This window comes from Dendrobates tinctorius, unplaced genomic scaffold (assembly GCF_039654945.1).
Source record: "Dendrobates tinctorius isolate UK_male_01 unplaced genomic scaffold, ASM3965494v1 ptg000016l, whole genome shotgun sequence".
NCBI classification, from domain to species: Eukaryota; Metazoa; Chordata; class Amphibia; order Anura; family Dendrobatidae; genus Dendrobates; species Dendrobates tinctorius.
This window is the reverse complement of record NW_027361684.1, coordinates 62,616,981-62,631,564: the sequence shown is the minus strand read 5'-3', so window position 1 is coordinate 62,631,564 and position 14,584 is coordinate 62,616,981. Positions and strand designations below refer to the sequence as shown.

General features: G+C 41.4%; 1 protein-coding gene across 1 annotated transcript in view; it reads right to left on the bottom strand.

Annotated features, from left to right (window-relative positions):
- Positions 1-14,584, bottom strand: part of IL1RAPL1 (interleukin 1 receptor accessory protein like 1) — a 2,193,655-nt gene that overhangs the window by 1,113,313 nt on the left and 1,065,758 nt on the right. Inside the window, exon 3 of the mRNA XM_073565918.1 lies at positions 12,042-12,321. Within this exon, the coding sequence (XP_073422019.1) occupies positions 12,042-12,321 (280 nt within the window). The remainder of the gene's footprint in view (positions 1-12,041; positions 12,322-14,584) is intronic.

The following is a 14,584-nucleotide window of genomic DNA, read 5'->3' as shown; positions in this document are numbered from 1 at the left end:
ATAAGTATTCAATAGATGCAGGTCCCATTACTTGGAACTAATTGTATATCAAGAGGAGAGGCTTGTCAGGAATAAAGGTGTTCAGAAATTTTGAGAACTATATGGAGAGAAATACACACTTATGGTCACCTACTCCTGACTGCACACATGGAAGACTTTAGTTAGACTGGGAATTAATGAAAAGCACAAATAGGGCATTAGCCAAATAGCATACAGTTTTATTGAGGGTTTTGCATTCACATTGAGAACCTCAGCAATGGATTAGCCTTGGATAGTGGTACCACTGCTGTTGCTGCTCGATTGGTTTAATAAACCAATATTGATATATACCAAAGAGAGAAATGCAGATGCGCTGCCATGTTGGTAATGATTTCACAGGATTCAAATAAATAGAAATAGACTGTAGTTTATTCCCAGCACGTTTCTAGGTTGAGTAGACCTCTTTCCCTGAAGAAGAGGAACGTTCTGCCTAGAAACTTGTTGCATATATGCTACAACATATTTCTATTCATTTCAATCCTGTGAATTCCGTACCAGTAGCACAGCACACCCACTTTTCTTTCTTTGGAGGACCTATTCTTGAGATAGATGAAGATCCCAGTGATATAACTTGCCTCTATCAAAATTCTGTGATATGCCATTAATGTCCGAGATGGAAATACTGCCATTTTTAAATGCTTGTGAAGTTAATGTAATTGTGACATAGCTGTGTGGTATTTCTGTTACTGAATCCAATATTTCTGTTGATAAGAAGTACAGTTTTATATTTGTCATTTATGCCAAAAGTCTGTGCAGGAAATATCATTTTTGAGTTGGTTTACGCTATAGCTGACACATGAAAAAATTTTTTGTATATAATTCCATCCTTTCCAGATTATATCCTAAGCTTTACAATACAGTTTACAACCTTTTCTGAGAGAACCATAAATCCTGCTGTTATTAAAGTGGCCCATAAGGTGTATTTACTATTCAAACACCTGGGAAGCTTAAGTCACAAATGACCTTAGGCCTCCCATGCTTACTTAAAAAGGCCCCAGCTGTTTTAGATGAATTGTGACCATGACCAAAGGTCAAAACTATGACTGGAAAGACCTACGATGAGGTATTTAAAGTTGAATCGCTTACGTTTTCTTTGTTTATAGCGATGGGATGGCAATAAAACTGCCAGCGATGATTCATTGTCCTGTGAAGAAAATATGGTGCGGTAGGAGCCTTGATCCATACCATAGTTAATTGTAAATACTGTATCGTCAATAAGAGATAATGGAACACTTGGATTGCCTTTACTTTGCATACTCTACATAAATCAGTATCATGGCAAGTGATTTAATTAAGAACAACACTCTTCGGCTGTAGGTTCATTAGATGTCAATTTTGATAGTGCAGTTGGAATATGACTGAAAATAACTTATTGGGCTACATAAAGCAAGGGTGTAGCTGGGAGCGGGAAATGGGACAAGTGATTCAGGTCCAAAGTGCCAGGAGGGTGCAAATGTACTGTAAGACCATGGAACTGTACACCTCAGGGCCGTTGACTCTTTACACCGTACAGTCATACATGAAATGTGATTGCTAGTTTTCTTTCACTCAGAACCTGCTATATCACTGCTGACTCCTATAGATGTAATAAGTCCCATCTGTCAAGATGTTTAAAAATTGTGTTGCATCATTATCTATTTAGAGTGGCTACTCATTCAAAGTAAATGAGCGGCTGCCATTGCAAATAAGATAGGCGAGTTATGATATCAGTATGGTGCCTTTCTCTGATTGTTTTGAGCTTTCATACATCTGTCAATATCATTGTATGTATGCAAAGAAAAAATGCAATACAGAGGGAGAGAGGAGCAAATGAGAGGGGGGACCTCCCTTAATACGCTAGATAGATACGCCACATATGACATCACATCAATATTAATGTGCATGAAAGTAGAGTGGATACACAATGGTATGAAATTTAATAAGGTCCACATGTATATCTTAGGGTACCACAATCTCTAAAATGCACATATAAATTAAGAAATAGAAATGAATGTACCTGTATTTTGCTAATTATATATAGAATATCTATAATAAGTTACTATTAGACAAATCAAAATGTGACAAATAGCCTCCTATATATACCTTGAGACAACCTACTCCATATGTGGGGTGAATAACAACCTCAGATCGCATTTCACAGCTAGAATTGGGCTTCATCAAGAGTTACATTATATATCATCATTCATTTTTTTGTGTTCAATGTGCATCAAATATTTAAATATTAAGTTTTTACATTAAGTCAATGTTCTGAATTTTTCTTACACTTTTTGGAAGTATATTGTCATTTGAGGTAGCAGACATTATCAGCTATGAGGTTCTATTGTTTTTTTATTGTATGTGTGGTGTCTTATGTTTGTACGCCTGGTTGATGTTGTGGAATATTGTCTTACAATATGTGATCCTGATTTAAAAAATTAATGCACTATAAGGGAAACATTCCAATGTTCATATTCTAGAATGGTGTGGAGGAAAGTTGACCTCAGTCCCCAAGTTACTGTACCTAATATCCATGTAACCTATTTGAAGAGCTCAAAGGTGTAAGGATTCTGTGATCTGATGGTCTTGTAGGTGGAGTAAGTGGGGCAGATATTAAGCATGTATTTCCAGTCAATCACCAGTTGGGAAAATGATAATGGCAGAAGAAGAGTCTTCAGTAAAGCATTGGGAGAAAGATTGGGTGAAGCAGTTAGGTAAATAGCCTTTGAGAGTCCTGGATCGTGATAGACTCCAGAATTGTTGGGCCGGAGTAAATTGTTGTGGAGATAAAAATTAGCTGTGAATAGCAAAGCCCGTTATGTCATTTGTTCATTGGACCCAAGTGGCAAAGACATATTCGGGATGATTTATAAAAGCAGTTTAACTTTTAGACAATAGAGCCTTAGATTGCAGTCTTAAAAGAGAGGCAAAGTCTTTATCGAAATAAGCAATCACTCCACAAACTATTAATTGGATGTTCCTATCAGACTAGTGCAGTTGAATGTTCAGTAACCGGTTTATAAATGTGACTTCACATTGAAATACTTTGATATGCTAATTAAATTTACAGTTATTTTGCTTCATACAGAGTGCCTGGATAAGTGATAGACCCCAACCTAAAAAATCTAGTCATGGCAATGGACCTTGCTTTAACCATGATGCTTAGCTAAGAGGCTGGGGCAGGAAGTTAAACATCTGCCCAGATTAATACAAAAAAGGTTGCTGTTTTTAAGGTTCTGACAAGATGCTTATGGTCATCTTATGCTGAATAGACTACTGATTACTCTATTATGGATTGATTATAAAAATGATCAATACTTTTGTTCTTATCACCAGGACCCAGCTGTGTACAGATATGGTAAAGCTGGACTAATCAGCACTATGTGAAAGTATAATATAACCATTATGATAAACCTTTAGGTTAACTCTGTCATTTTCTTTGCAGTCCTATGCTAAAACACAAATATTTTAATGAGATGTCACAGCAAGAACTCAGCTCCACCACACTAATATGCTATATATTCATATCTTAGGAAGACGTAGTATTAGACAAAGGGAATTTACAGTGTTTATCTGAAAAAATAGTAAAAATAATTTACTCTTTGCAATAACCATTTGAACATGTAGTTGAACCTCAACTTCGTATATATTATATATACAACAATTTTACTTATTTTCTTTTTGGGAGACACTACTGTGTGCAAAAAAATACAAGTAGATAGGGCCTGTGATACTTTTAAAGGTTTTTACCGGCTAAATAAATTAAATATCTACAGCTGAACTGATAAATGTGTGATTGGTGCTGGTCCATGGGACTATAACAGATCTTGATTAAAGGGGCCTAAAAGTTCCTTTCGTGAATGGAGATGATATGCATATTCAAAACCAGTTTACCATACTTCATCAATCCCTTTGATTTGAATGAAGTGGCAGCTGAGAGTGAGCAACACCGCTCCGTTCACACAAGTGAATTTGATGCCCAAATTTCTGTGTTTGTTGGGAGGTCCAATAGTTGGACACTTGACAATCATGCATTTATCACTTACAGCTGCTTCTCACAAAATTAGAATATCATCAAAAAGTTAATTTATTTCAATTTTTCAATACAAAAAGTGAAGCTCATTTATAGTCATAGAGTCATTACAAACAGAGTGATCTAATTCAAGTGATTATTTCTGTTAATGTTGATGATGATAATGGCTTACAGCCAATGAAAACCCAAAAGTCATTATCTCAGTATATTAGAATACTTTATAACACCAGCTTGAAAAATGATTTTAAAATCCAAAATGTTGGCCTACTGAAATGTATATTCTGTAAACACACTCAAAACTTGGGTGGGGCTCCTTTTGCAGCAACTACTGCATCAATGTGGTGTGCAACACATAATCCAGATCAGCAGGATCCGGGATAAAGGAGTGATTGGATTAAATTAGAAAATAGACAATATTTTATTCAGAATTCATAATGACAAATAAAGAGATTAAGAGGTGCCTCGTATCAACAGGAGCCGCAGCAGTTCAAACATGAAAAATCATTTCTTGTAATAGTATAATGAGGATACAAAAAATATACGGCTTTAACTCGTTCTCAGGCAGGAGACCTTAATGTAGAGCAAATGAAAAGTGCTTAAAAATAAGGGCTATTTTAGAATTTTGGATAACTAGAGGAGGAAGACCTGTGAAGACTCAGACGTCAAGGTTAGATTTCAGAAAGGCAGATTTTAAGGGATTCAGAAAGAGAATTGGAGGGATCCAATGGCTGGATATCCTTAAAGACAAAAATGTCCAGGAAGGATGGAAAATCTTGAAAAATGAAATTCTCAAAGCACAATTGTTAACAATTCCGAAAAGAGGGAAGAATAGGAAGCATTTAAGGAAGCCAGGATGGATGAACACAAAACTTAAGCACATGCTAAAAAGGAAGAAAAAAATGTTTACAAAATGGAAAGAGGGAGGCATATCGAAAGAAGAATATAATGCTGTCTGCAGAACCTGCAGGGCACAAATCAGATTAGCTAAAGCTGACAATGAATTGAGGCTTGCAAGAGATGTCAAAAGCAAAAATAAAGGATTTTGGGGATATGTCAAAAGTAAAAGAAAAGTCAAAGATGCTATAGGATTTTTACAGGATGAAAATGATGAAATGGTAAGACAGGATGTTGAGAAGACCGAACTTTTAAATTCCTATTTTGCATCTGTTTTCTCTCAGAAAGGAAATGTAACATCAACTGTTTTTCACTGTCCTATTAAGGGAATAGAAGAATCCAGGATATCTATAAACAGAAAGATAGTGAGGAAACACTTAGCTAACCTAAATGAATTCAAGTCTCCAGGTCCAGATGAATTACACCCCAGAGTACTGAAGGAGATAGCAGAAGAAATTTTTGAACCCCTCTCCATAATCTTTGAAAATTCTTGGAGAACAGGAGAAGTCCCAGAAGACTGGAGAAGAGCAAATGTTGTTCCTATCTTCAAAAAGGGGAAAAAGGTGGACCCAGGCAACTATAGGCCGGTGAGTCTGACTTCTATACCAGGAAAGATCTTTGAACAAATTATTAAACAACATGTATGTTAGTACTTGGATAAGAATGAAGTGATTAAACAGAGTCAGCATGGGTTTGTAACTAATAAGGCATGTCAGACTAACTTAATTTCCTTCTATGATGGAATCACTGATTGGGTGGATCAAGGAAATGCTGTAGATATAGTATATCTTGACTTCAGCAAAGCATTTGACAAAGTATCTCATACAATCCTTACTAAAAAAATGACTAAGTATGGAATGGACAAGGCAACTGTTAGGTGGATTCATAACTGGCTTAGTGATCGGACCCAAAGAGTGGTCGTAACTGGCTGCATGTAACAACGCTGCTGGCATCACTGCATGGCTTCCCATCCCCTGCACACCAACTTACTTTCTGCTTCAAGCCATGCTGTGAATTCTGACTGTTGCCAGCCCTGTGTTCCGTACTCTGTGCCTCTGCTCTCCTGTATGTTTCCTGGCTATGTGTGTATAGGGGGGCGGCGCCAGAACTCTCTGGTTCTTATGCAGTCAAGGTGCACCTGTGTAATCTGTCCCTGACCAATCACCTTGAGCCCTTGACTATTTAGCTCCGACACACCCACTGAAACATTGCCTGTGCAATGTCTAATCTCAGTTAGTATCTTGCTGCTGAGGAAGCCAGGCCCTGTTCTGTGTATCTCCTTCTCTGGAGGTCCTCCTAGTCTTGCTTTGTACCTTGTCTGCCTGCCAGGAGGCTGAATATCCTGGCCCTTGAGTCTTGTTCCCAGTGCCTTGTCTGTTCTCTGTCCACTGGCCAGGAGGCAGAATATCCTGGTCCTTGTGTCTTTGTCCCAGTGTCTCTGTCTGAACTCAGTCTTACCTCTGTCTGTCGGTCTCCTTGTCTGTGGTTCCTTCTCTGCCTTGTCTTTCCTTGTGTCCTCCCTATCTGTGCACGGCTCCTTAGCCACTCTGTCTGCACGGCTCCTTAGCCGCTCTGTCTGCACGGCTCCTTAGCCGCTCTGTCTGCACAGCTCCTTAGCCGCTCTGCCTGCACGGCTCCTGCTGCCACTGCAGAACCTCTTGCTGCAGCTTCTCTCCACAGACCTTGTGGTTCAGCTTTGCTCCATTCCTGCTGCTGCAGAACCCCTTGCTGCAGCTTCTCTCCAAAGACCTTGTGGTTCAGCTTTGCTCCATTCCTGCTGCCGCTGCAGAACCTCTTGCTGCAGCTTCTCTCCACAGACCTTGTGGTTCAGCTTTGCTCCATTCCTGCTGCTGCTGCAGAACCTCTTGCTGCAGCTTCTCTCCACAGACCTTGTGGTTCAGCTTTGCTCCATTCCTGCTGCCGCTGCAGAACCCCTTGCTGCGGCTTCTCTCCACAGACCTTGTGGTTCAGCTTTGCTCCATTCCTGCTGCTGCAGAACCCCTTGCTGCAGCTTCTCTCCACAGACCTTGTGGTTCAGCTTTGCTCCATTCCTGCTGCCGCTGCAGAACCCCTTGCTGCAGCTTCTCTCCACAGACCTTGTGGTTCTGCTTTGCTCCAGTCCTGCTGCTACTGCAGAACCTCTTGCTGCAGCTTCTCTCCACAGACCTTGTGGTTCTGCTTTGCTCCATTCCTGCTGCCGCTGCGGAACCTCTTGATGCAGCTTCTCTCCACAGACCTTGTGGTTCAGCTTTGCTCCACTCCTGTTGCCACTGCAGAACCTCTTTCTGCAGCTTCTCTCTCCACTCCTGCCTTCACCTGCACCTCCTGTGTGAACAGGTCCAAACCTGTTCCTCCATATTCCACGCCTGCCTGCCTGCATCCATACCTGCACATGCTGTGTGAACAGGTCCCTACCTGTTCCCTCTCAAGTCGTGCCCGCCTGTCCTGTGTCTCAAGCCGTGCCTGCCTGTCCTGTGTCTCAAGCCGTGCCCGCCTGTCCTGTGTCTCAAGCCGTGCCCGCCAGTCCTGTGTCTCAAGCCGTGCCCGCAAGTCCTGTGTCTCAAGCCGTGCCCACCTGTCCTGTGTCTCAAGCCGTGCCCGCCTGTCCTGTGTCTCAAGCCGTGCCCGCCTGTCCTGTGTCTCAAGCCGTGCCCGCCTGTCCTGTGTCTCAAGCCGTGCTCGCCAGTCCTGTATCTCCAAGCCACGCCTGCTTGCCCAGTGTCTGTCATACCTTCTTGCCCTGTGTCTCAGCCTGCCTGTCAGTCACACCTGTCCAAGTGACTTGTCTCCAAGTGGGATCAGCAGCCACAGCCAGACACCACCCCGGAGTGGCACCCGACAGCTATCTGCCGCACAAGCCTGACCTCACCATCAGAGGCTCCAGTGAAGACCAAGGTAGTTGTCGCAGTCACGCCCCTTCCAGGGTAGTCTGGTTTGTGGCACAGTGGGGCCACAACCCCCCGGCTCGCGCCACTCAGCCAAGGCGCGAGCGTGACACTGCACATCCAGTTGGAAGAATGTCTCAAGTGGGGTACCACAGGGCTCTGTCCTGGGCCCTGTATTGTTCAACATCTTTATCAACGATTTATATGAAGGAATTGAGGGTAAACTGATTAAATTTGCTGATGACACAAAGCTAGGAGGGATAGCTAATACTAGAGAAGAGAGAGAGGATTCAAAAAGATATAAATGAACTGGAGAAGTGGGCAGCAACTAACAGAATGGTTTTTAACAGGGAAAAATGCAAAGTACTACATCTGGGCAATAAAAATGAAAAAAGCATATACAGAATGGGAGGAATAGGCCTAAGCAACAGCACATGTGAAAAAGACTTGGGTATACTAATAGATCACAGACTGAATATGAGTCAACAGTGTGATGCAGCAGAAAAAAAGGCAAATGCAATTCTAGGATGTATTAACAGAAGCATACAGTCTAGATCACGTGAAGTCATTATTTCCCTCTACTCCTCTTTTGTCAGACCTCATCTGGAATATTGTGTCCAGTTTTGGGCACCACATTTTAAAAAAGACATCAACAAACTGGAGCAAGTTCAGAAAAGAGCAACCAGAATGGTGACCGGTCTGCAAACCCTGTCTTATGAGGAAAGGTTGCAGGATTTGGGATTATTTAGGTTGCAAAAGAGAAGACTGAGAGGAGACTTAATAGCTGTCTACAAATATCTAAAGGGCTGTCACATTGTAGAAGGATCAACTTTATTCTCATTTGCACAAGGAAAGACTAGAAGCAATGGGATGAAACTGAATGGGAGGAGACACAGATTAGATATTAGAAAAAACTTTTTGACAGAGTGATCAATGAGTGGAACAAGCTGCCACGAGAAGTGGTGAGGTCTCCTTCAATGGAAGTCTTCAAACAGAGGCTGGACAGACATCTGACTGGGATGATTTAGCGAATCCTGCTTTGAGCAGGGGGTTGGACCAGATGGCCCAGGAGATCCCTTCCAACTCTACGATTCTATGATTCTATGTATGGACCTATTTGGCACTGTGCCTTTTATTAGAGTATATGGGTCCACATGGTAATTTATATGGTCATTAAGGTGCTTAAGTGGTCAGGTGCATAATTGTCTCCTCCTGTACAAAGCACATACACATTGATGCATGCTTGTATAGCATATGGAATGTTCCTACAATACAAATACAAGGTTGCAATGTATATTTTTACATGATGTCAAAGCAAAGTGCTGGATCATTGCTGCGTCTCACCACCTCAACAGAGTGATCAATTTCAAGTGTTTATTTGGCCTACTGAAATGTATGTTCAGTAATTGAACTCAATACTTGGTCGTGGCTACTTATGCATCAACTACTGCATCAATGTGGCGTTGCATAGAGGCGATCAGCCTATGGAACTTTTGAGGTGTTATGGAAAGCCAGGTTGCTTTAATAGCTGCCTTCAGCTCACCTGCATTGTTTCGTCTGGTGTCTGTCATCTCCCTCTTGACAATACCCCATTGATTCTCTATAGGGTTAAGGTCAGGCGAGTCCGCTGGCCAATCAAGCACAGTAATACTGTTGTTTTTAAACCAGGTATTGGCACTTTTGGCAATTTTGGCAGTTGCAAAGTCCTGTTGGAGAATGAAATTTCCATCTTCAAAAAGCTTATCGGCAGAGTAAAACATGAAGTGCTCTAAAATTTCCTGTTGGATGGCTGCGCTGACTTTGGTCTTGATAAAAAACAGCGGACCCACACCAGCAGTTGACATGGCCCCCTAAACTATCACTGATTGTGGAAATTTCACAGAAGACCTCAAGCAGCTTGAATTATATGTCTCTCCACTCTTCCTCCAGACTCTGGGACCTTGATTCCCAAATGAAATGCAAAATGTATTTTCATCTGAAAACAACACCTTGGACCACTGAGCAACAGTCCAGTTCTTTTTCTCCTTGGGCCAGGCAAGATGCTTCTGGTGTTGTCTATTGGTTATGGGTGGCTTGACACAAGGAATGCGACACTTGTAGCCCATGTCCTGGATACATCTGTGTGTGGTGGCTCTTGAAGCAATGACTTCAGCAGCAGTCCACTCCTTGTGAATCTCCCCCAAATTTTTGAATGGCATTTTCTGAACAATCCTTTCAAGACTGCAGTTATCCTGGTTGCTTGTGCACCTTTTAACCTCAATTTTTTCCTTCCATTCAACTTTCCTTCAATATGCTTGGATACAGCACTTTGTGAAAAGTCAGTTTTTTAGCAATGACCTTTTGTGACTTACCTTCCTTGTGGCGTGTGTCAATGACCGCCTTCTGTCTAGTCAGCAGTCTTCCCCATGATTGTTGAGCCTACTGAAACAGATTTAGGGACCTTTTAAATGCTTAGAAGCCTTTTCGGATGTTTTCTGTTCATTTTTCTAATTTACTGAGATAATGACTTTTGGATTTTAATTGGCTGTAAGCCATATTCATCAATATTAACAGAAATAAACACTTGAAAAAGATCACTCTGTTTGTAATGACTTCATATAATATATGGGTTTCACTTTTTGAATTGAAGAACTGAAATAAATTAACTTTTTGATGATAGCATTTCATTGTTGGCTGCAAACTAAGCTAGCACCTGCTTCTTGTGTAGTCAAGCAGGGACAGTCATTTGACTTTTTCAGATTAATTTAGATTCCATGCAGAGTTTCCCTATTTATTGGTATATTGGCAAAATATAAAATCGAGTTGCTATACATGCATGCAAACGTGCTATGAAGAGTAACGCCATACCTTCTGGAATTTGAAATATAATTGGGCTTGTGAACTATGGCAGAGCAATGCAACTGTAAGTGGTGATACATAGTGATTCTACCCATCTTCTTATCACATATCCATATTATTATGGTGTCAATTAACACAACGAAATGAGAGTCAGAGTATTTATACACTAAGATGAAGAAAATTGGTTTCTACCTCAAGGGGTTTTTTGCATTCCTCTGCGTCTACATTGCAATATAACAGGCTGAACAAAATGGATTTATGTTTTTTCTTTCCAGCCTTTCAAACTATGTTCTTAAACATTCTGACATTAAAATATTTACTGTATATAAAATACTATGTCTAAAATTCCTCCAGCAGTTTCAACTTTCAACCTATATTTTCCTAAAACTTAATGTGGGTAAAACTCATCATCTCACCTAACTCCCCTACCTGATCTATTTATCATAATAAATGACATCACGCTTTCCCCTGCACCTGAATTCTGGTGCCTTAGAGAAACCCTAGACACTTGCCTTCCAACTGAACATCTGAGCTCTTGCCATCTCCTGCCGCCTCCAACTTAAAAAATATTTCTAGAATTTATCTGTTCCTGAACCCTCAATTTATTAAAATGTTAGAACGTACCCTCATCATCTTCCACCTTCACTACTGCAATATCCTCCTCTGTGGCCTCACTGCTCACGCTCTGGCATCTCTCCAGTATGTTTTTAACTTTGCTTACTGACTAATTCAACTCTCTCATCGCCACTCTTCTCTGCAAATCTCTTAATTGACTTCCAATTTTCCAATGTATCTTGTTCAAGCTACTATCATTGACCTACAAAGTCATCCATAATCTGTCTCCTCCATATATCTCCAAATTAATCTCGCTTTCTAATATCTTCCTACACGTAATCTGCAATCCTCCCAAGACCTCCATCTCTCCTCCACGTTTAAGCATTCTTCACCCAACCTGCACCAAAACCTATCCTGAGTATCTCGCATTCTCTGGAATTCCATACCTCAACATGTCCTATTATCCACCAGACTTAGCATTTTCGGGAGGAACTTGAAAACGCATCTCTTCAAGAAAGCGTACAACCAGCAATAACCTACCTTATCACCACCAGAGCGGCCACAATCTCCCTGACTTACTGATTCCATCCCCATTATACTGTAGAATGTAAGTCCACAAGGGCAAGGCCTTCTCCTCTCTGTACCTGTCTATCATTGTTAGTTTCTCAACTGCATTTTATACATGTATTTTGCATGTAAACTCCTCTCATGTACAGCACCATGGAATCAATGGTGATCTCAAAATAGACAAATAATGACTTTGTAGCTCCAATCTGCAAGTAACACATTGTCCCAGCGGTACCATGCATACCAGTGCTTACCTTATGACGCATGCATAAAGACCACTGTCTTCTGACACAGTTGGTCGAAACCAAATGGCATCTTCTTCTTTGCTCATCCTTATTCCATCAAAAGCAATAGGTTCTTCAAAATCTCCAGGCCCAGTACTTTTATACCACATCAAGCTGAGTCCAGCACTCTGTGCTAGCGTGTAGTTTGCCCTAATGTATCCATAAAATAGTGCACATTTTATTCGAACAGGTTCCCCAACCAAAACCTGATATTTCTTGTAATCCACTGACCAGTCTGTACATCCGTCTGCTGCAAAAAAAGAGAAACCATTAAGATCTTCATCGAAAGAAATATTAACTCATCTATAACTATAAACTTGAGCATTGGAACAACAAATCAAGTAACTACAAGAATGTAGATATTTCTCATTATAATTTGAGTCTCATTACCTTATGCAAATATTGTCAGTGTTAGACAATTTCAATAATATGCTGGCTGACACATTAATGACGTGTAGAACATTATTTCCAAAAGTAATGATACTTTTACACCTTTTAGTGACAATAATTTGCATCAGAAGAGTTCAGTGTAAATGAAGTAGAAGTGAAGGAAAGTAGAAGTTGAAAATTACATTTTCTAAACATTCATTTCAACTATAAATATATAAAGGTGAAGAAGAAAACTATGAAAGAGCAGTTCCAATACAAATTATAAGTCATACTGTATTCATGCTGCAAAAAGTAAATAAATGTCATGGAGCAGGTTGAGATGTGTAGAGCAAGTTTAGGAGCTGATCCAGGTGCACACAAATCTAGTTCTGTGATTTAACTCATTCAATGACACTATCAATCACTGACAGCAGCATTTGCTGTATAACTATAAGACGCACTTTTTTCCTCCAAAAATGTGGATGAAAATGCGGGTGCGTCTTATAGTCCGGATATACAGGCTCTCTGGCTGTGGTGGGGAGGTGGGGGAGCAGCATCGGTGGAGCAACGGGTCACAGAGGTAGGAGCTGACTGCTGCGGATAACTCCTCTACCCGCTGCTAAACAGAAATTAATATTCACTGCATTCCATGCCCATGGGCATGGAGAGCAGTGAATATGCATTTCTCTTTAATAGCAACTTGGTATGATTGTACCCAACCACCAGTCCTGGTATGCATAAACCCAACAAAAAACATTAAAAGAAACAAACATTACACTTACCTTCCTGGTGCTTCCTTGCAGTGTCCTAACCATTGCCAGCAGCTGCTTTATGCTTGTAAACAGAGGATGGCAGGGACATCATGCACTGCTTGCAAGCCAAAGGGCAGCTGCCAGAATACTCACTGCTCTTTACGCCGGGACTGTGTGCACAGAGTGAAATGAGTATTTATTGTTCTTCAGTAGCATGCACAGTGTCAGCTGGAGTCTTCCTGCAGCTGCTGGGCGTTCAAATGGTGAATATTCATTTTCCTTAAGTAGCAGCCCATGTTACCACCCGGCAGCTGCAGGAAGACTCCAGCAGACACTGCGCACTAATGAAGAGCAATGAATACTCACTGCTCTCTGTGTACACAGTCCCAGCATGCAGAGCAGTAAGTATTCTGGCTGCTGTGCTCTGCTTGTGAGCAGGGCATGATGTCCTTGCCATGCGCTACTTGTTGCAAGCATAAAGCAGCTGTTGGCATCAGAGCAAGATGCTGCGAGGGAGCCCCAGGATGATAAGTGTAATTTTTACTTAATGTTTTCTGATGGGGCCATGCATGCCAGAACGGGGATGAGGTCATGCATACTAGGACGAGATTGGGCTCTGCATACCAGGATAAGGATGTGCCATGCATACTAGGATGAGTTGGGGGCCCTGCACACCAGAATAAGGATGAGGGTCATGCATAATAGGACAAGATGGGAACCCCGCATACCAGGATAAGGATGGGGCCATGTATACTATGACAAGATGGGGGCCCTGCATACCAGGCTAAGGATGGGGCCATGTATACTAGGACAATTTGGGGACCCTGCATATCAGGATAGTGATGGGTCATGCATACTAGGATGAGATAGGGGCCCTGCATATCAGGATAGGGATGAGGGGGCTATGCATAATAGGATGATATGAGGACCCTGCATATCAGCATAGGGATGGGGCCATGCATGCTAGGCTAGGGATGAGGATGATCATTCCTGCCAGGATAAGGATGGGGGGCGATGCACACCAGAGTAGGGATGACGAGCCATGCATACCAGGATAAGGATGAGGGATCCTTGCATAACAGGGTAACGATGAGGGAGCCATGCATACAAGGATAGAGATGAGGGGGCCATGCATGCCAAGATAGAGATGAGGGGACCGTGCATACCAGGATAGGGAGGAGGGATAAAACAAATGAACAAAAAAAAATCAAAATTTTATATGCGCCAAACAAATCACACAAAAGGTACCATCATACATATGTATTGATGGAAAAGTTAAACATGTGTTCCAGATATCAGCACTGGTCTCAGTCTAAACAGCTCCACTTTTGGCTTAAAGTGGTATTCCCATCTCAAAGATCCTATCCAAATATGTAGTAGGTGTAATAATAA